We start from the raw sequence: 23,212 nt of genomic DNA, 5'->3' as shown, positions 1-23,212 counted from the left end.
TCAGACAATTTCTCAATGAAAAGTGTATTTATTTAATGGACACAGTGTCTCTGCACTCGAAAACATGATTGGACTTCAGAGCAAATTTGTACAGATTGCGTTTTTAGGGGAGAAAATTATATTAAGCAGAGATGTTGAAAGCTGGACTTTTTAAAGGATTCCCATCACGTCATGTCAAAAATTTCTCCAGCATTAGATGTTAAAACTCTGGCTTAGTTCAATTGTTTGATCAATTCTAGTAACTTTTCAGACACATTTGAAGAGGCTTGCGTTGTGAACGGTTTCTCAATAACCAAATGGAAAATCTTGTGATAATAAGAGTGGAAAAGATACAACAGAAATTTGGTCTATGTGTCATGCCATACATTTTTTTTAATGTTTTTTATGTTTTAAAGAGACTGAGGCCAGGGTTAAAGGCCAAATAAAAGGTCGGTACATGATGTGGAGAGAAAATGCATAAAATTAGCAAGATTATAGATGAGTATATGCACAAACTGTCGCAGTGTTAATAAAAAACTATCAAAAAATTAAAGGTGCATCATGAAGAAATGACCTGTGGCCGTAGGAATCAGGTCGGGACGCTCTCGAGACTTGAATGGCTGGAAAGGGATATGATGACAATTCCAATGTTCTGTCAAACTGTTCTGCCAAGAACTCACTAGATTTGTGAGACATGTTTCTGGATGTCAGCCTGCAGTTATATGATAGTTTAATTTTAAGATGTATTGGTGACAGTTTTCATTTACAAAGTTAAAAATAACTCCAAACCCCAAACTGAAATAAAACTGAATAACTTTATCATGCACGTCTTATGTAACCAAGTGATCTCTGAGGTCTTCGTTGCTATCTCGCAGCCATCAGACAGACGCCAAAAAGAATCTGGCTCCCTCAGAAACAGTGAAGGATGTAACCCATGTGCAAAGCTTCTTGTTTGCTGTTGGCTCAGGTTTGGCTCTTGATAAAAATGAATTTGAATACCTCCTGTCAAATACTCAAGGACAACATACAAATCCGTTTCTGACTAGGTGTATTGTTCCAAAACAGATGCTGCACAACTTTCAAAAGATTGATGGATGCTCCTTGGGCTCTGAGAGAGGTTGACAGGAATCCAATGGAAAAGTATCTTGTCAAAATAAATCTTGTGTGGTGCCAAATTGCATAAACACACCTCTGGGCTTCAAGCGAGACTATTCAGCAGAGAGAACCTGCAGGGAGAAAACCTGAGATCACTGATAACACACTGTGATGATGCATGTTTGTTGAGGAGCTACTACATTTACCACTCCTAATTTCTGTGAGACACATGTATTTATTATTGTGATTTGTTGAAAAACTGACACGGTCTCTTGATTGGGCTTTCCTATCTTTCCACCCATGAAACAAGTTAAAAGAAAAGAAAAGTCAAATTGTAGAGATGTAGTGTATCTTCAGAAACTGGCTGTCAAAACAACCTTGCAACCCCACATCGAATGCACAACAGCACCATCATGTGGTCACACTGGGCCTGCGCACTGTGTAGTTTGTCGCATTAAACTATTATGTTTAATTGTTTTAAATATGGAAAAAGCGAAATTAATTACAGTAAGAGTTACAGTGGAATAGTTTAGTTCAAATGCGACTGTTTGCACAAGTGTTAGCACGACACGGCAAAAGTCCATGCCTGAATTCTGTCAAAAATTTGCTAAAAGACTTCAAAATCCTTTTTAAAAGACAATATCAGTACATTCTTACAAAGTTTCAGCTATTTTAGAGGGGCGTTGGTGGACATTTTCAGTGTACAGACGTGCAAACTCCGTTTTGCAGATTGGAGTTAGTATGCTATCTAAAAATTACGGTGACATGTATTATATTTTACTTTCATAAAAAGAAATGAAATAACTATAAATAGAAACCACTGACTGTGTAAAAAATATGTTTAAACTGCTTCATATACACATTTTTGCAAGGTCGTCCTTTCCACGGGTTAGCATTGTCCTTCACGTCACTCCGTAGTTCCTCCTTTTTTCTAACTAGACTAAAGATGGCTGAAGCTCCTCCATGCACAAGCCGGTTCTTCTGTCACAGATGCTCACTGGAGATTATTCCTCGGCTCCCCGTGAGTATTAATAATGAAAAAACATTGAAGACGAAAACTCTGTCAAGGAGAACACCACGGAATTGTTTTTGCTTTCATACACTTCGGTGTAGCGACCTGACAGTCGTTAGCATGCTAACACTGCTAACAGCCTCCTGAGAGGTTCCGCTTATCATTCACCTCAACCTACTTAGCTGATTATCTTTGTTATAATCAAAACATAAACTGCGTACTTACTATGCTCGCATATATGCCACTCGTGTTACACAACTTGCAACAGAGTTTAATTAATTTCTTATGCATCCAAGTGGCTGTGTTGAGGCTAACTGGTAGCTGTTTTGGTCAGTGGAGCTACATTTAACGTCCAAAAAGGAACTGTGTGGATTCTTTGATTGAAACATGTATATGTTTTATATTTAAGCACAGCTCACATTTGATATATTTTTAGCGCATCGTATGATTTATTTAAATATTTAGTTTGGTTAGCCGCTCAGGTAAACAGCAGAGTTGTGCTTGCTTGTCTCTGGTCTAGAATGATCTGTCAGTCTGTAGCCATGCTCTTTAAAACATTAGCCGTCGATCTCCGCAGCCACGGCTAATACAACTACGCAACACATACGGCAGATAAGACGATAAGATGATTTTTGCTTTCACTGTAAATAAAGACATAAAATGCAATCCCCTAACTTTGCCAGTGGCATAAAAATGTGACAAACGCATAAGTGTACATATAATATGTGGTTAGACCTTATTTAAACGTCTGTTTAACGTCTGTAAAACTGGAGGAGGGTTGCTATGGAGCCAACAGCCGAAGGAACGGCTGGCTGCTGGGTTTTCCATTTTAACCATGTAACCAGAAACCTGATCTAGTATTTCACTGATTTCAATGCTATTACTTTGCTAATTGCAACCTAACTTTTCCAGAATTGTAATGTCCCTCCTTACCGATATATAAAATAAACACTGAAGTAGGTGTGTTTGTACATTTTTGTGGCATGTCAAAACAATGATGTATAAATTATATCAGGTTAAAAACTGAAACTTAAAGCAAACACTGATGTAATTGGATTGTAATCTGTGGAAAGTTGTGACTGAAATATCACTAAAGAGTAGCTCAGTTTCCAAATTATTTGTAGATATTTCCATGTCTAGCAAAGAACCTATAATTACATTTTTCATGGTTAGGACTAAGACAGTCGATGATTGTGCTGTGTGTTGTTATTGTGAATAGTTATTTAATATTTGTAATACCTTGGATTTATTGTAACGATGATAAACTTAACAGTATAATGTTTGCAAAGTTCAAAAATCTAAATCTAGTGTTGAGATTGTGATTTTTATTTAATTTCTCCATTCTTTCTTCTACAGGAGCAGCAATAAATATCAGTATCTTTAAACATAGAAATACTCCCTGACAGGACATGCGCATTACAATGTTTTAAGCATCTTTTTGTTTTGTGTTGCATTGATCAATAGGTTGCTTTAAGTTTTGTGTTATCTCTTTAAAGGTTAAAATGGATGCAATTTGGAGCTACAGAAGTTTCATCTCGAATTTGACTGGATCTTCTATAAATAGTTTTGATCATAAAATTGTTGTCTGATTCAGTTTTGCCGGTATTCACTCAGGATGTTGATCTAAGACTATGGCTGGCCCTGTTTATACACAAAAAGACTATAAATGTATTCATAAATGCATTTGTAATGATGGCCCTGTTTCTTGATGACTATATTTCAGCTAGATTACTGGGTTTATTGTGTAAAAGGTGATCCTGTTTGTTGTATTCACTACATTATGCCTTTTGATTCTTGAGTTTATTACAAATGTATATAAAAACGCTGCTTTTACGTGTTGCACAAAAACTAATTACACACAGACTAGTTGTGTTGTGACTGTCAGCTGCTGAGTTGATCCCATTTTGCCACCTGGGTGCTGCAAACCCTAGAAAACATGGGGTTTCTGTTAGAAATCTGGCCTAATTATCTCTTCCAGTTGAAATCCTGCTCAGCTGGTTGGTAACTCAGGCTGTGTGATTCTGGATTTTAATGTGAGATGGGTTTAGTAGTAAGGATAGGCCCTTTACATGCGCCTTGAAATTGATCAGACGCCTCTTATTGTGTACTTGATTGAATTAAAAATGTTTAAAGTTGACAGGAAATTTGAAAATATCACCTGATAATTATGTGTAATTGGAAGATTAATATCTGAACACCAACTACAAATTCTTAAAAAATGCAAACATTTAACAAAAACTTAAATAAATAAGCAATGCTAAGTCTGGTGGGGGCACAAGTAAAGCCTTATGGCCCACCAGGCTTATAATACACTGGTTAGAAACCCTGGGGTAAAACCCTGGGCATAAAATGCACTTTGTGCTCCTATGCTAAAATTTTATATTAAATCGTGAGGGAATCTTTTTTTTTTTAATTTTTTTTTGATTCAGAGATTTCAAATAGATAATTTAAAGTTTACCATTCAACATTACACTGCATTGCAGCCACACAGATTATTATAGCTGTTCATAAAATTATAGTACACAGTGACAGGTCTGTTGTTGAACTTTTTGTCTTTAATCTATCCTTCTTTTTTTTTCACAGGAATATATGTGTCCACAATGTGAGTCTGGATTTATTGAGGAGCTGCTGGAAGAGAGAAGGTGCATGCAAAGTAGTAACTAAGCACAATGTGGCAAATATCCTGAATTATTTAAATAAATAGGCACGATTAGACCACTGTTTATTGTTAGACATATTTATCCAGGTATTTTTGTCTTTACCAAAAAGAAACTTAATTTACCTTGATGACATACAATTGCTGACATTAGAATGTGAGGCCACCACTGAAACCCATCGTTTAGATCAGGGGTGCCCAATATGTTGAGTCGATCTCGGCAGATGACAGTCTGAACACCGCCAGGACGCTGAGACCAGCACTTCCTCTTCTGACAGGCTCATCAAAAAATATTCACTAAGATCCTAAACGTTTGGAGCTTCATTAAAAAATAATAATTATAAAAAAATCAACAAAATGTGTTAAAATTAATAATCTCAGTAATTATTGTTTCAACAAGGTGGTTGCGCAATTCTGTGCGTTTCGGTTCCATTAACAAAAAAATAAATAAAAAAATAAAGGCGACTCAAAGACCGACTGACGAGCAGAGCAGGAGTTTAAGTTAACTAATCAACCACCGCTGTGTTCATGAGAGGCTTATTAATGATCGAGAAATAAATATCAAGCCTGGAAACCTGATATCGTAACGGACTGAATGTTGTGTTTTTAAAGTAATCTCTGCTCTGCTCTGCTTGCGGGGCGCAGGCAGTTGCCAAGGCAACAGGTGTCCTTAAATGACAAAGAGACGGAGATTAAAAAGGAAGGAGTGGTTTAGAGTTGATCGTCTGTTCAGGTTGTTTTACCTTTGTTTAGTTGTGCTGTGGCTCAATACAGCCGCTGTAGTTTCTGAACATTCAATAAACGACAGAATTAGACTAATGACCTTGTTCGTTTGTGAGCATATGTCACAACAAACATCAGATAGGACAAACATATTTCATTTAAGTTTTAACCGCGATAATTATGTGAAATTAAATTAATTGTATCCCGACTTCAAAAGATTTGCCTTTACCTTTACTGGGCTCTTTGGTTCCTCCTATCAGTCTGTAGTTTCTCATATCGAGATCATCAAACCAAATTTCAGATCTACCATGACTGACTGACACCTGCTGGCGTCAGGTTTGCAACCAGCTTCTGACTGAGAAACCAGTAACCTGCTCCCAGTGTCAGAATCTCACTGAGGAAGAAACTGCGTTAGGTTTTCTGTCACTTTATTATTTCTGCTATAACTGATGAATATTCGCATATAAAATTAGTCAATAGAGTTTAATTTGCAATTTATATGTCTTTGTGTCATGAGGTAGATCTCAGGCGGCTGGTGATAGAAAAAGTTGATCTTGCTCTCAAAAATTTTGGCACCCCTGGTTTAGATGATTTTAATCAGATTGTCAGGACATAGCTTTTAAATACTTAGATTCAGGTAAGTTCACAACATTTAGGTTTTAAGTTGTGCATAACAGAGTCCCTAACTTTTGTTTGGGTGAGTCTTCCAGATAGAAAATTGACTGTGGGTGTTAAATATCAACTGGGCTCTCTATTTTTTTGCTTTAATATTACACTTTACCTGGTATTATGACCATGTTACCGGAATAGGCTAATATTTGGGGAGACGTGCTCTATTATTATCTATTATTATTATTATCTATCTATTATTATTATTATCCGAATCAGAACTTGAAGGAGTGACAAACTGGGCAAGAAGTGACAGCAAAAACCTGCTAATGTAGATATTTAAAATCATTCTGGTTTGAAAAAAGTGGAAAAACAATGTTCCTGTTAGGCTCCCTTGTAACTTTGTCAACAATCTGCTTCCCTGTCTAGTGCTGACAATGGGTCCATGTCCACCATCTCCAGCAGATCCCAGAACCAACAACCATTGGAGGTTTTTAACCTAATCTTTACTCAGATTCTTGTCTTTAACAAGGAGCTGCCTGTGCCTTTTGACTCCTGTGACTCTGTTATGCACACTGTTGTGTAACAGAGTCAGCAATTCTTAAAACTGCTTTAGCTGACATTTTTGTTGAACCTGTAGTTGACATGATTGAATTTGTCATAGCTTTCAGTTCTGCTTTTGTACATATTTTTTTTGTCTTTTGTGAAGTTTACCTTATAAATAAGGCTTTGAGTTGTTAATTTTTTCTTATGATGTTTTTGTTTGTTTGTTTGTTTGTTTGTTTGTTTGTTGTTGTTTTTTGTTTTCAGAATATGGACCAGCAGTTATCTATGTTCCCCTCCGGCTTTGGTCAGTTTTCCGTTAGCGTCTTTGATGACACCTTTGACCTCGGGCCTGGACTAGGAACAGAGGACAATCGGGATGCTGAAAACCAGTCAGAAAGGGACACGTCGTCTCGGCAGCGATACGGTGCCAGGCAGAGTAGAAGTCGTCATGGTTCAAGACGCCAAGCAGGAAGGCACGACGGAGCTCCTACTTTAGAAGGGTGAGTCATTTAGACATTTCTGCCTCTCTAATAGCACCACCCTATTTTTCTAAATGTTCTTTTTTCTTCCCTGGCTGTCATTTGGTTTTTTCATAGAATCATCCAACAACTTGTGAATGGAATACTTGGACCTCCTGTAAACATTGGTGTTGGGGCCTGGTGAGTCTGTGGTACTGACATTTGAGAAGCAAAGAGATAATCTTTGCTTCTCAGTTTCTTTACTCCAGTATATCTTATTTTAAAGGGGGGTTCTCCACTCCAATCCGATGGACTATGCTTGGGGTGCTAATGGACTTGATGCTATTATAACACAGGTAAAAAAAAAAATAAAAATAAAAAAATAATAATAATAATAAGTAAACAACAAATAAAAAGTAAGTAAGTTATGTTTTTTGCAAGTGTGAAGTATAAATAAAATAATTCAATCATGAATATTTTCTTTTCTGTTTAGTTATTAAACCAGTTTGAGAACTCAGGTCCACCGCCTGCTGACGGTGACAAAATAAGAAGTCTTCCTACAGTGGAAATTACCAATGAGCATGTTGGTAAGTAAAAAGGACTAAAAGCAACAAACTTTTAGCAGCTAAAACTCTAGACATTCAGACCACTGCACCATCTTTGCACGGTGGGCAAGCTAATTTCCTGGACATTTTTATCCACACAATTACCTTGACAAGATGGTGTAAACATGCAGGCATTAGTCTAGCGCTTCGACAAAGTTTTCCATTGCCAACAGGAGCAAGATTTTGAAGTATTTTTCAAGAGTGTAGCTGTTTGTTTGTGACTCTGACATTTTATCAATAATGAATACGGTAAATCCCCTACAGAACATCCTGATAGTAGAAGTTCATAATACCGTATTTTACGCACTAAAAGGCGCACCGGATTATAAGGCGCACCTTCAATGAATGGCCTATTTTAAAAAATTTTTCATATATAAGGCGCATAGAATAGACGCTACAGTTAGGGTTGCCTCGCGATTTGTTCCGTACTCTACAGATGTGGATGTGTAATAATAAAGAAATGGTCCCCGAGTATTTTATATAGTAGGCTGCCCCAGTCGTTGTTTCACTCACGGTGTAGGTGTTGCAATATTGTGCCCAACTGCTTTCTGGGTAACACAGACCAACCAACCCGCTGCCACCGCAGTCTCTGTCCCCACCTGGCTTTAAATGTAGTCCAAGCACCCGGATGAATGTCTAAAGCCACTTTGTTGACATAAAGAATGTCAACAAAACAGTCCGACTCGGTCGGCGAGGAGAGCCTTCCGTGACTGGTCCAGGGCGTGGTTGGAAGCTGGTCACCTTTCTCCGTTCGCGCACAGCATGTTCGTGGAGAACGTGGTGCTAAATGACCTGCAGACACCTGATTATCAGGTCGGTAGGTCGATAGGTCAGTCAAACTTTATTAACAAACCAGCATTCTGACAACTATCCCAGCATGCACCGCACGCTTCTTCTTCTACGGGCGAAAATGAAGTCGGCGGCTGCTTACCATAGTTGCTAGACCTGTTGTGACTCAATATTGGTCCATATATAAGGCGCACCGGATTATAAGGTTCACTGTCGGCTTTTGAGGAAATTGAAGGTTTTTAGGTGCGCCTTATGGTGCGGAAAATACAGTACTGTCTTTCTGTGGGGCAAATCTGGTAAAGGGTCATGTTCACATACTCTGTGTACCTGATGCTTTCACACACTTCTTTTCAGCTTCAGGACTGGAATGTTCAGTGTGTAAAGAAGATTACAGTGTTGGAGAAAACGTGCGGCAGCTCCCGTGCAATCACATGTTTCACAATGATTGCATAGTCCCCTGGCTGGAACAGGTATTTCACGTTATCCTACCCCATTTTCCCTTCTGTTTACTGCAAGCATTCACCGGTTGGTGTTTGAAACAGGGTCACAAAAGGTAAACATCCATAACACCCCCGTGTTTGTTTTCTGCAGCACGACACTTGTCCAGTGTGCAGGACGAGCTTGACTGGACTGAACACGGCAACAAACCCTCCAGAACTCTCAGAGATGAACTTTACATCCTCCCCATCCTCCTCCTCTTCCTCCTCCTCCTCGTCGCCGTCGTCGTCCTCCTCCACCTCTTCTTCCCCTCCGTCCTTAGAGTCCACCAGCAACGAGAGCTCCACTGATAACTCGTAGGCAGGGTATTTGTATCCGTCACCTCATGAGCCGGTTTCTGCTCCTCGGCTGAGCAGTGACCTCCAATCCCTCCCTGCTGTAGGGCAGAGGCCTGAGTGCATATCACCAGGATCACTCAGGCCTGTTTCAGGGGTAAGTGATACATGTGTTTATGTATTTCTGCCCGCTGTGTCCCCTCCCGGCCCCCCCACCACCACCACCATCTTCACCGGGAATGTGAACAATTGGAAGGGCAGATGCCTGCGGTGCAGCTTCTGACTGGGAGGATGTGGAAAAGCGTGAAAACTTCAAGAGATTCGTGGAGCTCAAAGCACCTCTTAAAAGAGGAGAATCCAAAGGTAGAAGACCAGGAGCGCCATGACAATTACCAGTGTTTTTGCAAACGTACGACCCACTTTTGCGATAGGCAAAACGTACGGGTGTTCCTTTTTGTAATACGTCGCGTTTTAAGTCTTTGAGTGCGCAGCTTCAGTGTGCATTCAAATGTATTTATGTGGTGAACGAATATTACACTTCAGTAACTTTCCAATTAAAATTTACAATAGTTTGTAGGATTGTTTATTTTGAACAAGCGATTTTTATCTGATGAGTTGCAGTGGTTGTTTGAATAAAACTAGTCTTTCTTTAAAGTTCAGTGCGCGCTAACCTAAGTATTTTTATAAACTGAGTTTTCTTTTAATCTCAGTTGCTGCAGTTTTAGGTGACAAAATCGAAGCATTACAAAAAAAAAAAAAAACTGCTTGTGATGTAAACGTGCACTCTCGATGTTTGGAGGTTTTTAAATGCTAACACAGACCCAATTTGCCTTTTTTTTTTTTTTTGCAAAAGCACATATGCAGTGAGGCAGTGAATTTTTTTTCCACATCTGCCTTTTCTTACAATGTTTCCATGTAGCTTCAAACTTAAGCTGCTTAAAGTATTTTTTGCTGTGTTCAAGTTGTCTTGGAAGTTGAAACGACTACACACACTGATTGAGAGGGTTCCTGTTGCAAGTCAGAAAACACTGGGATATGCTAATAGTTTTGGTGCCAACATTTTTTTTAGCAATACACACCTATAATACATTTCTCATGATATTCAAACTCAAAATGAACCTAGATTATTTGGAGCACTACAGGGAATATAAGCCATGAGAATTGTTTAGTAATGTCATTATCTCCTATCTGCACCTACCCCTGCAGGAAACTGAATTGAGAGTTGCTCTACGAGCTCCTACTTTATCAGCTGGAATACTGAGGGGGTAATCCGCAAATTTGAATTGGCAAATTGTTTTGCTAACGTAGAACTCTTAAAATCTGACTTCAGAGAACAGAGAAGCACTACTTAAAAAGACTAAAATGTATGTTAGAGAACAGAAACTAGAGCTGAATCTTTAGCCCAACTCTGCTTTTGCTGTTTTATGGATCTTTGGGGTAGTATTGTTGTAAATATCAAAATGTTGCTACTTGCTGGCAAACATAGGTCTTTAAAAAATTTTCAATTGGAATTTGAAGATTCAGAGATAAAGTATCAGTTAAAAAATATCTGTAGCAAAATAGCGGCGGTGTAAAAAAAATACTCATTAGGATTTGTGGGAATCATGTCTAATTCTTGCATAGTATTAAAAAAATGCATTTTCATTTTATTTTATTTTAATAAAGGTATTTACTAATTTCTTCGGTTGAAAATTTTTCAATTGCAAACATGACTATATAAGGAAAGAAAATGAGCACTATGGATTTTAATACATATGTCAAGACCAAGTCAAGCATGCTTAATTGCTATATTCTAAAATAACAAGCAGCAGTGCTAGATGAACATTGATGTTGACAGATTTACAGTTTTCTTTGACGTTTAATCTGTTTAGTTCCAATTTTAGTCAGTTTTTCTTCTTTAACACATAAAATAGGATAAAGTTTGGGTTTTAGGTTCTTTTTAAAAGCAGTGATTTAAAGCCAGCAGAAACTAAGAAACCACGTGGATGTCCCTATTTACTCATCAAAGCATAGCCCCTCTAAGCCTCATCTAGTTTTACTTTTGATTAATCTCAAAGTGCGTCAATGTGCAACCTATTTTTCGATGCATCTTTGAACAGTACATGCAAAAAAAAAACTATTCCATGTAAACCTCTCATAAACTAATGTGTTTTAACTGCTGTTTGGTTGGATTTGATTAGATTGAGTTTGTGGTATTGTGAGTAGAAGCCTTTTTATTTAGCATTTCTAAGCTGTGCAAGATGTGGGATGGATGAAATTTTAAAAAAAGGACACTGATTTTTTTTAAAAATATTTAAACCCGTCGAGGTCTTTGGTTTGCAGTCTTGATTTATGTGTTCCTTTCACCGTTCTTTGCACTCTCAGAACAATTGAGGAACAATAACCTACATTAGCAAAGCTTTTGAACCTGTTTTCAATGCATAATAAGCCTTTGAGATAATTTTGTACTTTCAAAGTGATGACTGGTCCAGTGGGATGCAAAACGCAAACAAACTCTGTATGAAATCCTTTACTTCTGCACTTGCCTGATAAATATCATCAATAAGCAAACTACACTCTGCTTCCTTTTATTGTTTAGCTATATGTGTGTATTTCCTATACTTTGTACCCCCCATTCTCCTCCGGGACATTAGGTTCTAAGGCTTTAATCTGAAGGGATTGTTGTGGTGGACAGAACACTTGTGGATACACACAAACAAGCACATTTGAATTACAGCTTTGAGATTGATTTTACAATGTAAAAAATTAATCTATGTTCAGCTTCACATTATTGTGGATGTGAAGTGTTTGTGCCAGAGACGGCACCCTGGCAGGCTAATTTAAAGTACAATTATATCAAGTTCAGTGCTGCAAGTCAGACTCTGCCCCTAAAACCAACTGTATTATATTACTGGGTTTGTTGAAGTTTGCAGATCCTTTTTATATAAGCGAAGGTTGTTAGAATTTAATTTTTACATTTTTTTTGCAGAAAATTAAGAATTCTATTGACAGTATCTAAACGGCAGTCTTAAATAAAACTATGTCTAAATTAATTTATTTTTAAATAATCATTTAAATATTCCGTGATACTTTCTTCTCTGAGGTTGAAATTACATTTAAAGTGCCTGCTCTGTTTATTTACAGCTGTGGTAAAGATGTTTAAAACCCTTTACATTTATTTTATTGCAGTAGCAAAAAGTTGCCCTGAAGATGCTGGAAAGATCCAAAACAAAATGTTGGCACAAATGTGTGTTTTTTTTTTTTTTTTCAAAATCACTTGGTGGTGCAGTTATTGATATGTACCCACTCCTTTAAAATAAAGGCATCTGATGGATTTTCTTACCTTGGATATTTGAGAAACTTTTTAGTAATTCATTTGTTTGTTTTGCTTTCTGTGGATGATATATTGATCTGTCAAGATGTATCCATGAAGCACTTTTCAAAAAGCCAGGTTTAGCACAAGCATTTTAAAGAGCTTAAAACCAAAATACAAAACTACTATAAACACCCATTTAAAACAATTAAACTAAGTAACAGATAAAACAATTGTATTGATAGTGAAATGATGAATTAGAAATGGGAGTTGAGTAAATCACTGGGGAATGAGTAAATGTAGAAACTCATGTACAAAGGTTGTGCAATAAAGAATGATCAAACATATTTGAACATGATACTCCTTGAAATTGGAAATTAAAATCATGTTCATGAGAAATATGGCTGTTTCTATAAAACCGTCTTTTAAAAAGGACTCAATTATCATAAAGAGTGGCAATTGATAAAAAAAAATCTGGCAAATTTTCTTTCTAACTATATTACAAAGGAAATATAATTCATCTTATCAAATTTGTTGATTTATGTTCAGTTTAGTATGTCTCTAAAATGGTGTCGAGTAGAAGTCAGGCTTTTAGTTACAGTAAATGGTTAAAAATAATGGCACACGTTCGCATCGCCACGCCCATTTGTTTTACGTCATGAGTACGTGCTGATAAGGGCGTGTGCGTAGAGGACGACCAAGCACATCGGCTTATTGTCGGCATTGAAGATTCGGCTTCAGGACCAAGGAGGCTCGCGGGAAAAAGACTTTTCCCCGCAAACAACCTCGTATCGTGTTTATTCCTGTTGAAAATCGTTAATAGTCATCAGCTATGAAGTTGTTGTGGGCTCTCGCTGCCCTACTTTTATGCTGTTGGCGAGCCGACGCGTCCACAGGTAAGAATTGTGTCAGCCATGTTGGTTCAGTGTAGACTTTGCCCTGACTACGAACATTTTGTTTTGCTCGCCGTCCTCAAACGGTTTTCATCGTTGTAAAATGTACTATGGCTATTACAAAACAAAACTAACAAACAACACGCAAAAAAGCTATTGGAACGTTTGAAATCTTCTTTGGTTTGGGGGGGTTTGAACGGGTGTGTCTTGTTGATGTACCGTTGAAACGTTCAGCTAATTTGCGGTAGAGAAGGCTAAAGAGCGTTTTATGTAAACCGTCTTACTGACGCAGCGTGATGCTAGAAAACTGCGTTTTGTCGCTTTAAAGACGCGCTTTAAACTAACAAACGTATGAATAATCTAGAAAGATGGGGCTTTTTTTCTTTATAGGGGAACATTAACAGCGTTCTCCGAGTAGCTAGCGCCCTCTGAGCTGTGGTAAAATTAACCTCAGATTGCGTAACGTTTCAGATGATTACTTGCGTTACTAACCAGATTATCTGTCATTTTTAATTTAATGGATTCCATTGGGCACCATCTTGTGTGTTAAAAGATCATGGTCCTTAACGAGTCTATTGCTGAAAGCTTTACGGTGCGACTCAATTCTTTGTCACGAAACGAACCAAGTTTGCAATCAATACATTGGAAAAAAGAATATAAAATGATAAACATGTACTAAACATTATTAGTTACTGATGTAATTAGATTCGCAGTTTATCTCTCTAAACGTCACTTTGATTTCTATGATGACATTGAATCCAAAAAGACACTTTAATTTCTCTAAATAGCTGCCCAAAACTGTTCAACCAAACTTCCAGCAGCAGCATTGTCTTGCATTCAAAATGGTTTGAACTTTCTCTTAAAGGATTTTCTTGAAAAGACTTGATTATGCCAAGAATCATTTTGACAGGGTAACAGTGCACTTTATCTTGGGGCAGCACTGATTGACTTACAGTAACTTAATCAAAATAATCTTTATTATTTTGTGTAATACTGGTTGGGAATTCTTCCAAGCTCATTTGCATAAACTATGAGCTTCTAAAAGATTTTAAATTTTTCGGTGCGTCTATGTCAGCACGTTTTTGTAGGCTAGGAATCTGTCCAACCCACTGATGCCATTTAAAAAAAAAAAAAAAAACTTTTTAAAAGGGTTTTACTTTGCACCAGTCTTTCAGCGGAAATGCAACACAAGGGCTACAGATTTTAGTTTTTAAATGTTGTTTTCCATTGATTTAAAAAGGTGAAAAATACATTTGGCTGATAAAAAAAAAATTTATGTATACGTTTTAATCCATTGTTTTATTTATATATTTTTTGCCCCTCTTAAAAAGTAATCTTTTAAAATAACTTGTTGTTGTTTCCTTCAGACTGTAGCGTAACCTTTTTGAGGTACATTGTCTTTGCTGCCCTCCTTCAAATGTCAAATACTAATTTTGGAAATTTGAACTTTTAAAAGAACTTCAAGCACTAAATCCTTTAATCTAATGTTACAGAGCATATGGTTAAAATAGGAAATTACATGCAACCAAACTTTACTGTAGACTTCTGCTTAATTTGAACAGCCATGCTGCACAAGCTCTCAAGGTGACCTTTGGTAATGGTGGAAAGTTGCAAGATATGTACAGCGCCTGAAGCTTTTGTTGACAACCGGAGATCCCTCTTGTGACCTGCTGACATTTTGCATTTGGTCAAAGGTTATGAAGACAGCTTCAGTCAAATGTTTATACACAGTGCTTTAATATTAATAGACAGTGTGGTTTGTCAGTAGCGTATTCTGTTTGGAAATATGCTTTCTGTTCCACTTGCCATACAGCTAAATGGCTCCGCTCTGTAAGGGCACATGGAGGTCAGCTATACTTGTGGAAAGGACAGGAATCCTAAATGACTCCAGCAGACCTTTATTACTTTGGAGCTCTAGTTGTCATACTTGCTTGCCTACCTGGCATAATCCTTGTGACTAATTAAACCTGATTTACTGGTCATCACACAATGGCCGAAAATATTTCCTGGCTTCTCCAACCGTTTGCTTGGATGAGCAGTTTGAATGTGCAGTAAATAAAATTGATGTGAAGATGATCATGCACGATTCTTTAAAAACATTTACTAATTCAGTCATTCTAGTTTGTAATATTTGCCATTCCTTTGTTCTGTAATGATGTGTGCAAAGCCTTCATTAAATCAATGGCATGATGGCCTAAAAATATCTAGTGTTAACCTAGATTGACAGTTACTGTTGAGCAAACCTGGCAGGGCTATCAACAAACGCTATTGGCTTTAAATGTTTTTCATACATTTTCACCTTTTCTTTTTTTTTTTTTTATCTTGATTTCATCTGCATTTTCCACCCTCATCTGCTTTTCTATTTGTTCTCTCACATTATACATTGTGTTTTAGTGCAAATGCTTTGTTTTGGTGTCTTTGGATGACCAAGCTTATTTTGGTTAATAGCTGTTGCATTTGTTTCATGGTCCTGTTTTAATAAGAAATGTCCATCTGATCTAATACAGCTAAAGAGAAAAGCCCTCAACTCAGTTTTTTTTCATCTGACTCTTAATCATTAAGAGGCTTAAAGATTTACCAGTAACAGATCAAGTTTAAATCCTGCTACTTGTCAGGTGTAAGATAATTCAATGAGGTTAGTGGTTTTTGAAAAATATCTGAAATCTTAAACTATATATATATATATATATATATATGTGTGTGTGTGTGTGTGTTTTTCCAACTTGACTAGACAAGTTGGAAACTTGAGATGTTTTACTACCATATATATTGATCTAAAAGCTGACTTTACACTTTGCAATTTTTTAAATTTTTTTTTTTTGTTTGTTTTTGTTTTTTACCTAAATATGAGCAAGTATCTTTGTATAAAACACCCTAGAGGGCAGTCAACTTTGTATCTGGGTAAGGCAGACTCAAGTGTATTATTTGACATCAACATAAAAATACATTGACTAAGTTCAAGTTGCAAACCATTAGAGCTCATCTGTAATGTTCCATCTTATACCACAAGGCTTTTGGTCAAAATGTTGCTGCCAATTGAGCTTTGGTCATCTACTGCTGCCTTTTATGTTGCATTTATTTTAATTGAGCAGTGTGATCAAAATATTCCTAAGAATTGGCTATAAATGTTACTGATTTGTTTTATATGTGCATGTTTTGGGCTTGCTGTCATATTTTCATTTCCTCGGTTTTTATTAACGTTTTGTCTCCTTTTCTGTATGTTTTTTGTTCCCTCCATCTTTATCGATCATTCATCTTCTTTGCTTCTAACACACTTATTACATTCCTGGTAAATTTGCTGGGCTGGCTGTTAATCGCACTCAGCGGGTTTCATAAAATCCCCCCTCTCTCAGATCAAACTAATCAACAACAGTGCAGAGCTGCACTGTGAGGTAGTAGGGAACCCCATTCCCGAGGTGCAGTGGTGGTTTGTAGAGGGCGAAGAGTCCAATGAGACGCTCACCCAGCTGTTCGATGGGGCACGAAATGAGCGCGTCAGAATAAACGCCACATACATAGCTCACGCCACCAGCACCATTCACCTCCTCAGCCTCACTCTTGACGACACGGGCACGTACGAGTGCCGCGCTTCCAACGACCCCGACCGCAATGATCTGAAGAAGACGCCCAAAATCAAGTGGATCCGCTCGCAGGCAAACATTATTGTGATTGAAAGTGAGTGGAAGAGGAGAGGGGGAAAAAAAAAAAAAAAGAGGAGACGCTCATCGAAGTAGCTATTAGCTCCTCGTTAGTGGAATCCTGGACATCTACTTCCTGCCCTGTTTTCCTGGTTCAGTATCCTCTCAGTCCCGCTCCCATCTAGTACATGCTCCCCCCTTCTCTCCTAAGAAACTCCAAGGTTGCCCTGTAGTTGACTGAACCTGGTTTCAGAGTATAGCCCAACTGCTCCTTTAATCCTGTATCACCTGATTGCAAAGTATGCATTTAATCTGATACCCCCCTCTTCACCCCTCCCTCCTCATTTTAAGACTTAAGTGCAATTATAATCAGGGCTTTTTGCTCATAATACTGGTCATAAGGCTTGAAATTTGCAAATGGCCTCAATAGGATCATGACTGTGGTTAACTAGGATAACCAGGTTTAGAAAATGAATGGGGGGAAAAAAGAAAAAAAAATCTTTACTCAATTTCAAAAGGGTGTCAGATTACTTCATTAGTGCTGCTTCTCTGTAGATTTGGCATTATGCTTAAATGATACTAACATTGTAAATGCCTCTTAATGCTTGTAGACATTCTTGTTGCTTATAGCCCGCAGTACTATAAGCACAGAAGATGGCAACAAGTTATTAAACAGGCTCTCAGCCATTAGGCAGTGTTCTGCCTTGAGGCCCAGTATTATGTCTTGCAATTGAAGCAAACTGAAACAAAATGGTACAAGTATTGTATAAATAACCACAGATTTTTGGGAGTGAAACTTATTCTCCCAGATGTTGCTTCTTCTGCATGTATTTACCAGAAACCTTTCTCCCCTCGTGACCTTTTTGTAGTTTCACTAAATCAAATCAAATATTTCTTGGTGGTGGACGCTTTAACCTCCCGATAGTGGTTTTTATATTTGTATAGGGGGGAAACAAGCTGAAGGATTCGTCTTATTCCCCTCTCTTTACCTTGCAGGCCCACAAGTCAGTGCTGAACCTTCTGAGGTCAGCAACCAAACGTCTGCCATTCTCACCTGCAACTTAACGGATTCCAACCTTTCCATTAAGGGTTCCTACTGGACGCATAATGACAAAGTCCTTGAAAACTCAAAGTCCTCTTCTCCTAAATATGCTTTTTACAAGTAAGAAACTCTTTTTCCTAAGATTACAGAAGTGGCTGTGTACAAATGTTGCTTTTGATTGAAACATTTTACTGTCAATTACTTTTGCTTGCTTGTTTATTTTTTATTTTCCTCCTCCCTCTGTAAGGCTTCCTGTATTGACAGCAGTGTTATGGGTTTCAGTCAGCCATTCACGACTCTTGATTAGTGGGGAGGTGGACTGTGCAGACATGCAGCTTTGCTGGCGCTCTTGGCAGCAGAGATGAGAGCCGCTAGCAATGTACTCTCTTGCTTTGACCTTAATTCTCCATTTTAGAGGGAAGGCAGGACAGTAGCGCCAAACAAAGCGGGACTTTGATTAACTGGAAACTTGAAATATTTAAGCAGACAAGCTGCTTTGGATTCTCACCCAGCTATTGAGCATAAACTGCACTCTGTTGTTTTTTTTTGTTTTGTTTTTTTTGTTTTTTCTACTTGGCTGAGTGGAAAAACTAATCATCATGAAAGTAGCTACAGCTTTAGTCAGTTTTTGCTTTAATTCGCAGTGCTGAAAAAGAAAATGCATTTCCATGTTTAACAATCAGTGGTGCATTGTTTGGTCTCTTAGTTTGGAGAAGATCACCTATCAACAGTCTGGACGCTATGAATGTGTGTTTGAGACTGAGACTGAGCCAATAGCGAGACGGTCCATTGAGGTGAAAAGTAAGTGAAAATAAATGCATCAGAATTTCTTCAGATGTCGCTAAGTTTATCTACATAATCAGGGATAAATGACCATATTTAATATACTTTTTTTTTTTAATGTTTCTTAAACAGCACTTCCTCATGTCGTAGCCCATAAGCACTCAGAGCACGGTAATGAGAAAGACAAAAGTGTTCTCACTTGTGTTGCTCATGGTTACCCCCTTCCCACTGATTGGATGTGGTATAAAGAGGAGGGCGGCGAACAAAAGGTGGGAATACAGTGTTTTCAACGACTCGATGCAGAAAGAAAATTATTCCTTTAGATTAAGATGGTCTTGACGAATATTTGTTCCTCTAAATATGGTCAACAGCCTATAGTTAATGGCACTGAGAGATACAAGATCAGCAGCACCAGTAACAAGACCATGCTGACCATTGAAGACCTGAACATCGAGGAAAACGGAGGATACTACCTCTGCTCTGGAAACAATGAGCTCGGCCAAAAGAAGGACAAGATCTTCCTCCGTGTCCGGAGTCGCCTGGCTGCTCTCTGGCCCTTCCTTGGCATTGTGGCTGAGGTCATCATCCTTGTCACGGTCATCTTCATCTACGAAAAGAGGAGAAAGCCTGATGACATCAATGACGGTATGTACTTCGACTTTTTCTACAAGCTCCCAGAAATTTTAATGCGATGTCTGAAATCCAACCTGCAAAGAACAGAAGTATGACGTTTCCAGTCTGCTATGGTTTTACTGCAGTGTTGAAATGTTGTTGTTTTTTTCTTCTTCTTTTTTCCCCACAATTTTTTATTTTTTTTTTATGTGTTTTGTTCTCAAACAAGTTCAAATAGAACCACTTTCAGTGTTTTGTTTTTTCTAAGAATGTAGAAGAGAGATGGTTTGTAATTTTTCCTAGTTAAATAGTCCTTCAAATTATGCGTGGTAATTTCTCACTCTTTTTAAAAAAAAAAAAATTCTTGTTTTAATAATGGCGATAAAAGTGTATCCCATCCGTTAGCTTTATCCAGAGATGTTCTACTGATTTTTTTTTTTTTTTTTTTTTTGACAGTTTCTACTTTTTAAGAAATATTCATTTGTTACAAGGTATAGTTACAATTCTGGTTAAATCATCTTGCCGTAACATTAATTGAGCACTATGAATATCCGGGGTTAACTTTATGTAAAAACCAACCTGAAAGGAAAGCGTAAAGAAATCCCAACAAATAACCAAAAACATCAGTCCAGTCATATTTTGAATAGGCAAGGAATTGCCTTTTTTTTCTTTCCGCCTTTTTGCTTGAGCAATCTTGCAAAATTCCAAAGTAGATATGTTAAGATTTCTTTGTCATTTTAACTTTTTGTTTGGAAAAAATCTGTTATTGATTTAATGTCTATTCTGGCATGTACTGTACCCTGAAGGCAGCTGAACATGGGCTAAAACTGTAGTAGGATTTCTCAATTTTAAATACTATAAAACCTATAAGTTACTGTCACTTGTGATTCTCTGGGCTTTCCCAATCCCTACAGAAGTGAGGTTTAGGTGGCGTTAAGTTCAACAATCAAGACAAACGTTCCGGAAGAATGAAGAAGAACATGCTTTTTAATTTGTGTCAATGTTGTCTTTGGTTTTGTCATTATTTACAATTTTAATGTAGCTCATGAATTGGCTTCTGCTGCTGTGTAAACAATCTGTTGGAACCTTTTTTTATTTATTTTTTTTTTTTACATTTTTGACTTCTCTGTTCGCTGCTGATTTTGCATTTTGGTAAGTGAACAAAAACTGCATGTCAGACTGAAGTGGTTGAGCTGAGATGGCCGCGTGGGGGACAAAAAAAAAAAAAGCTACGGGAGTCTGGATGAATTGCTTTCATAGTTAACCACTTCTAAGAGGAATGTGCTCAAAGATTTGGTCACTCTTTCACTGGCGCCGAATGTTGTACAGAGCAAGCTTCAAATATTCACTTTCACCTTTTTGGTTTCGCCTAAACTCTATTGTTGTTTTTGAGCCAATGAAAGAGTCGGATGAGACACTTGAAGTAGTGTATTGGTTTGATATGACGCCGTGTTGGTTTAAAAGTAAAGGAACCAGCGACTTGTTTGCATGTGTTCTGCATCTTGTACTTAATGCATGTCAACTGCGAGGCAACTCTCGTAAGAACCGATCTATGCCATTCGTCTCATTCACCGCTCGGCCACAGAGGAACCCTACTCTGTCTCTCTTTTTTTTTTTTTTTTTTTTTAATCTTGTCAATACATGGTGTTGCTCAGGTGTGAAACTTCACTACACATTGCCAGGATGTGTGTTAAGCCGTTTCAGCTGAAGAATACAACTGTTGCAGTGTGTTATCTCTTGCTTGTATTGCATGAGCGTCTGTGATGCTTAGGGTTGCATTGGGACGGTGCATAAAAAGTTGAGTGTCAACTGACGTGTTTAAATGTTACTGGAGATTGGCCGAAGCAACAGAATTGTCAAAATTACATTTGATAAATGTTTTTTTTATTATTATTCTCCAACACAAATGATTCTGGTTGAACTGGTTAATAGATCACCATTGTATGATTCTAGTTGCATCATTCATTGTCAGAAATGCTCCAGATGGACATGTGTAATTGAATCGGTCATGCTATTGCAGTCATGTTGGAGGTTGTCATTAATACCATTTGCTACAGTCATTGGTTAAAATGGTGTAGACATGTCTCACTCTACCCAGCTGTAAACTGCTATTAACTTCTTTTTTTTCTTCTTCTTCTTTCCTTCCCTTCTCGCTCCTCAATGACATGTTGCTTGTTCAGACGATGACTCAGGAGCTGCTCCTCTGTAAGTACAGTCAGTTTGCTGTATTTGTTTTTTTTTTTTTTTCTTCCTTCAGCATTTTTTCTAGAAGAGCGCTCATGCTTGTCTGTCTTCCAGGAAAAGCAATTCTACTTCAAACCACAAGGACAAGAATGTGAGGCAAAGAAACGCAAACTAAGAAAATGGAGGTATGTGGAGTTATGTTTTAAGCAACTTACTCTGCAGGGGTTTTTTAATGTAAAACTATACACCATCTTGCTAAAGCACTCATACATGGCTGTAAAACAGGTGTGCATTAAATGGAAATTTCAATAAAATGTTTTTTTTTTTTTTTGTCCCCTCTTATTTCTAGATGGATGTCAAGTTGGCACTCCAGGATTCAACTGTTGTGTGGCACATTATGTTGTGCAATACAATTTTTAAAGTACCTTTTTGTGCTTGAGTATTGATGTTTTAGAATAATTTTCCTTTTTTTTTTTCCCTTCCTTTTTTATGCTTAATTTTTAACATTGTGCAGCCAGGATGTAGTGTGAAAAAACCCTTTCTGCTTCAGGCCATGTGACAAATATTGCATGAGTTTTAAAGCTGTTCTAGCCAAGTGTGTGGTGTAAAAAAAAAAAATTACATGAGAATGCATAGTTTTGTGATCTTCAGTTTTTTTTTTTTTTTTAATGCTCAAGCTTCCTGCACAGGTCTATCATATTGCCACATTTCACTCTGATTTGATTTGGAACACTCACTTGTGAAGAAGCACAATGTTTCTTTTGTACTTTTGATCCAGATACTTGCCATCCTTGTTTTAAAACATACACGTTTACTGGAATTCATATATGATTTGTTGCAACCCCTCAAACGTTGCTTTGCTGAGTTTATTACTTTGCCTTAAAACTGCTTTTCATCTGGGTTCTTTTTGTTTTTTTCCCTTTTTTTTAAAAAAACCTGAAAACATTAGCTTAGATATGAGGCTTTAAATTTATTTCACAATTTGCTCAAATTCAATGTCTGACAATTTGTTTATTTTTTTAAATTTTATTTTAGATTTGTTTTTCACTCAGATTAAGATTGGAGCACATGTTGTTGCTCAGTTAACCTCCCCGGTATAAGAGGATTATTTTGGACCAAGTGCAAAATGCAACTTCAGTAATTTGCACACATTAAAAAAAAAAAAAAAACTACTGAATTTCTTTTCCTCTTTGCTTCTTGTGATCTGAAACGGTTACCTGATTGTTGAATGGTTTTCTGTCCTCTTCACTGTGTAGATAATTCAGAAGCCATATATTCCATTTAACCTGAACAACGTGGTGATTGAATGTTACACTATAGAGTTTCAAGATTTAAAGACTTAGCCAGAATTGTGTAAAGTGCTGTACCTTCCATCAACATGGAATACCATCCTTTGTACAACTTGCACAAACTGAAATAAAGATATTGAAATTTAAAACTGTCCTTTACTCTACATGTTTTAATTTAGCTCCCATTATAAGCCTTCTCCTTTATGTCCATCATTGCTATTTTGGTTCAAAAAG

General features: G+C 37.4%; 2 protein-coding genes across 4 annotated transcripts; both read left to right on the top strand.

Moving 5' to 3' along the window:
- Nucleotides 1-1,949: 1,949 nt before the first annotated feature.
- Nucleotides 1,950-11,798, top strand: LOC103463682 (E3 ubiquitin-protein ligase RNF126). The gene is made up of 9 exons (XM_008407214.3): nt 1,950-2,095; nt 4,670-4,728; nt 6,504-6,564; nt 6,885-7,120; nt 7,217-7,279; nt 7,365-7,434; nt 7,572-7,665; nt 8,827-8,942; nt 9,064-11,798. Exons 1-9 carry the CDS (start codon nt 2,021-2,023, stop codon nt 9,268-9,270), a joined length of 981 nt encoding a protein of 326 aa, XP_008405436.1. The 5' UTR covers nt 1,950-2,020; the 3' UTR covers nt 9,271-11,798.
- Nucleotides 11,799-13,213: 1,415 nt separating this feature from the next.
- bsg (basigin) lies at nt 13,214-23,132 on the top strand. Of its 3 annotated transcripts, XM_008407212.3 has the most exons (9): nt 13,216-13,433; nt 16,755-17,105; nt 18,065-18,230; nt 18,817-18,911; nt 19,026-19,162; nt 19,265-19,538; nt 21,686-21,710; nt 21,804-21,874; nt 22,039-23,132. In XM_008407212.3, the coding sequence occupies exons 1-8, from the start codon at nt 13,370-13,372 to the stop codon at nt 21,862-21,864; spliced, it is 1,173 nt and encodes a 390-aa protein (XP_008405434.1). In that variant the 5' UTR covers nt 13,216-13,369; the 3' UTR covers nt 21,865-21,874; nt 22,039-23,132. The 3 variants fall into 3 exon arrangements, with proteins under 3 accessions (XP_081462603.1, XP_008405434.1, XP_017159997.1); XM_017304508.2 differs by lacking the exon at nt 16,755-17,105 and having other exon boundaries at nt 13,222-13,433; XM_081606477.1 differs by lacking the exons at nt 21,686-21,710; nt 21,804-21,874; nt 22,039-23,132 and adding an exon at nt 20,663-21,679 and having other exon boundaries at nt 13,214-13,433.
- Nucleotides 23,133-23,212: the final 80 nt, after the last annotated feature.

The sequence above is a fragment of the Poecilia reticulata genome, chromosome 4 (assembly GCF_904066995.2).
Source record: "Poecilia reticulata chromosome 4, P_reticulata-male-v2, whole genome shotgun sequence".
Classification (NCBI taxonomy): Eukaryota; Metazoa; Chordata; class Actinopteri; order Cyprinodontiformes; family Poeciliidae; genus Poecilia; species Poecilia reticulata.
This window is presented reverse-complemented; position numbering and strand designations above follow the sequence as displayed.

Excerpts from the sequence above, each read along its gene's own strand:
- LOC103463682 (XM_008407214.3), top strand. The coding sequence starts at position 2,021 with ATGGCTGAAGCTCCTCCATGCACAAGCCGGTTCTTCTGTCACAGATGC. Across the intron at positions 4,729-6,503 it reads GAGCTGCTGGAAGAGAGAAG|TGCTGACAATGGGTCCATGT; the intron begins GTGCATGCAAAG and ends TTCCCTGTCTAG. Across the intron at positions 6,565-6,884 it reads AGAACCAACAACCATTGGAG|AATATGGACCAGCAGTTATC; the intron begins GTTTTTAACCTA and ends TTTTGTTTTCAG.
- bsg (XM_008407212.3), top strand. The coding sequence starts at position 13,370 with ATGAAGTTGTTGTGGGCTCTCGCTGCCCTACTTTTATGCTGTTGGCGA. Across the intron at positions 17,106-18,064 it reads AAACATTATTGTGATTGAAA|GCCCACAAGTCAGTGCTGAA; the intron begins GTGAGTGGAAGA and ends TTTACCTTGCAG. Across the intron at positions 19,539-21,685 it reads GCCTGATGACATCAATGACG|ACGATGACTCAGGAGCTGCT; the intron begins GTATGTACTTCG and ends TTGCTTGTTCAG.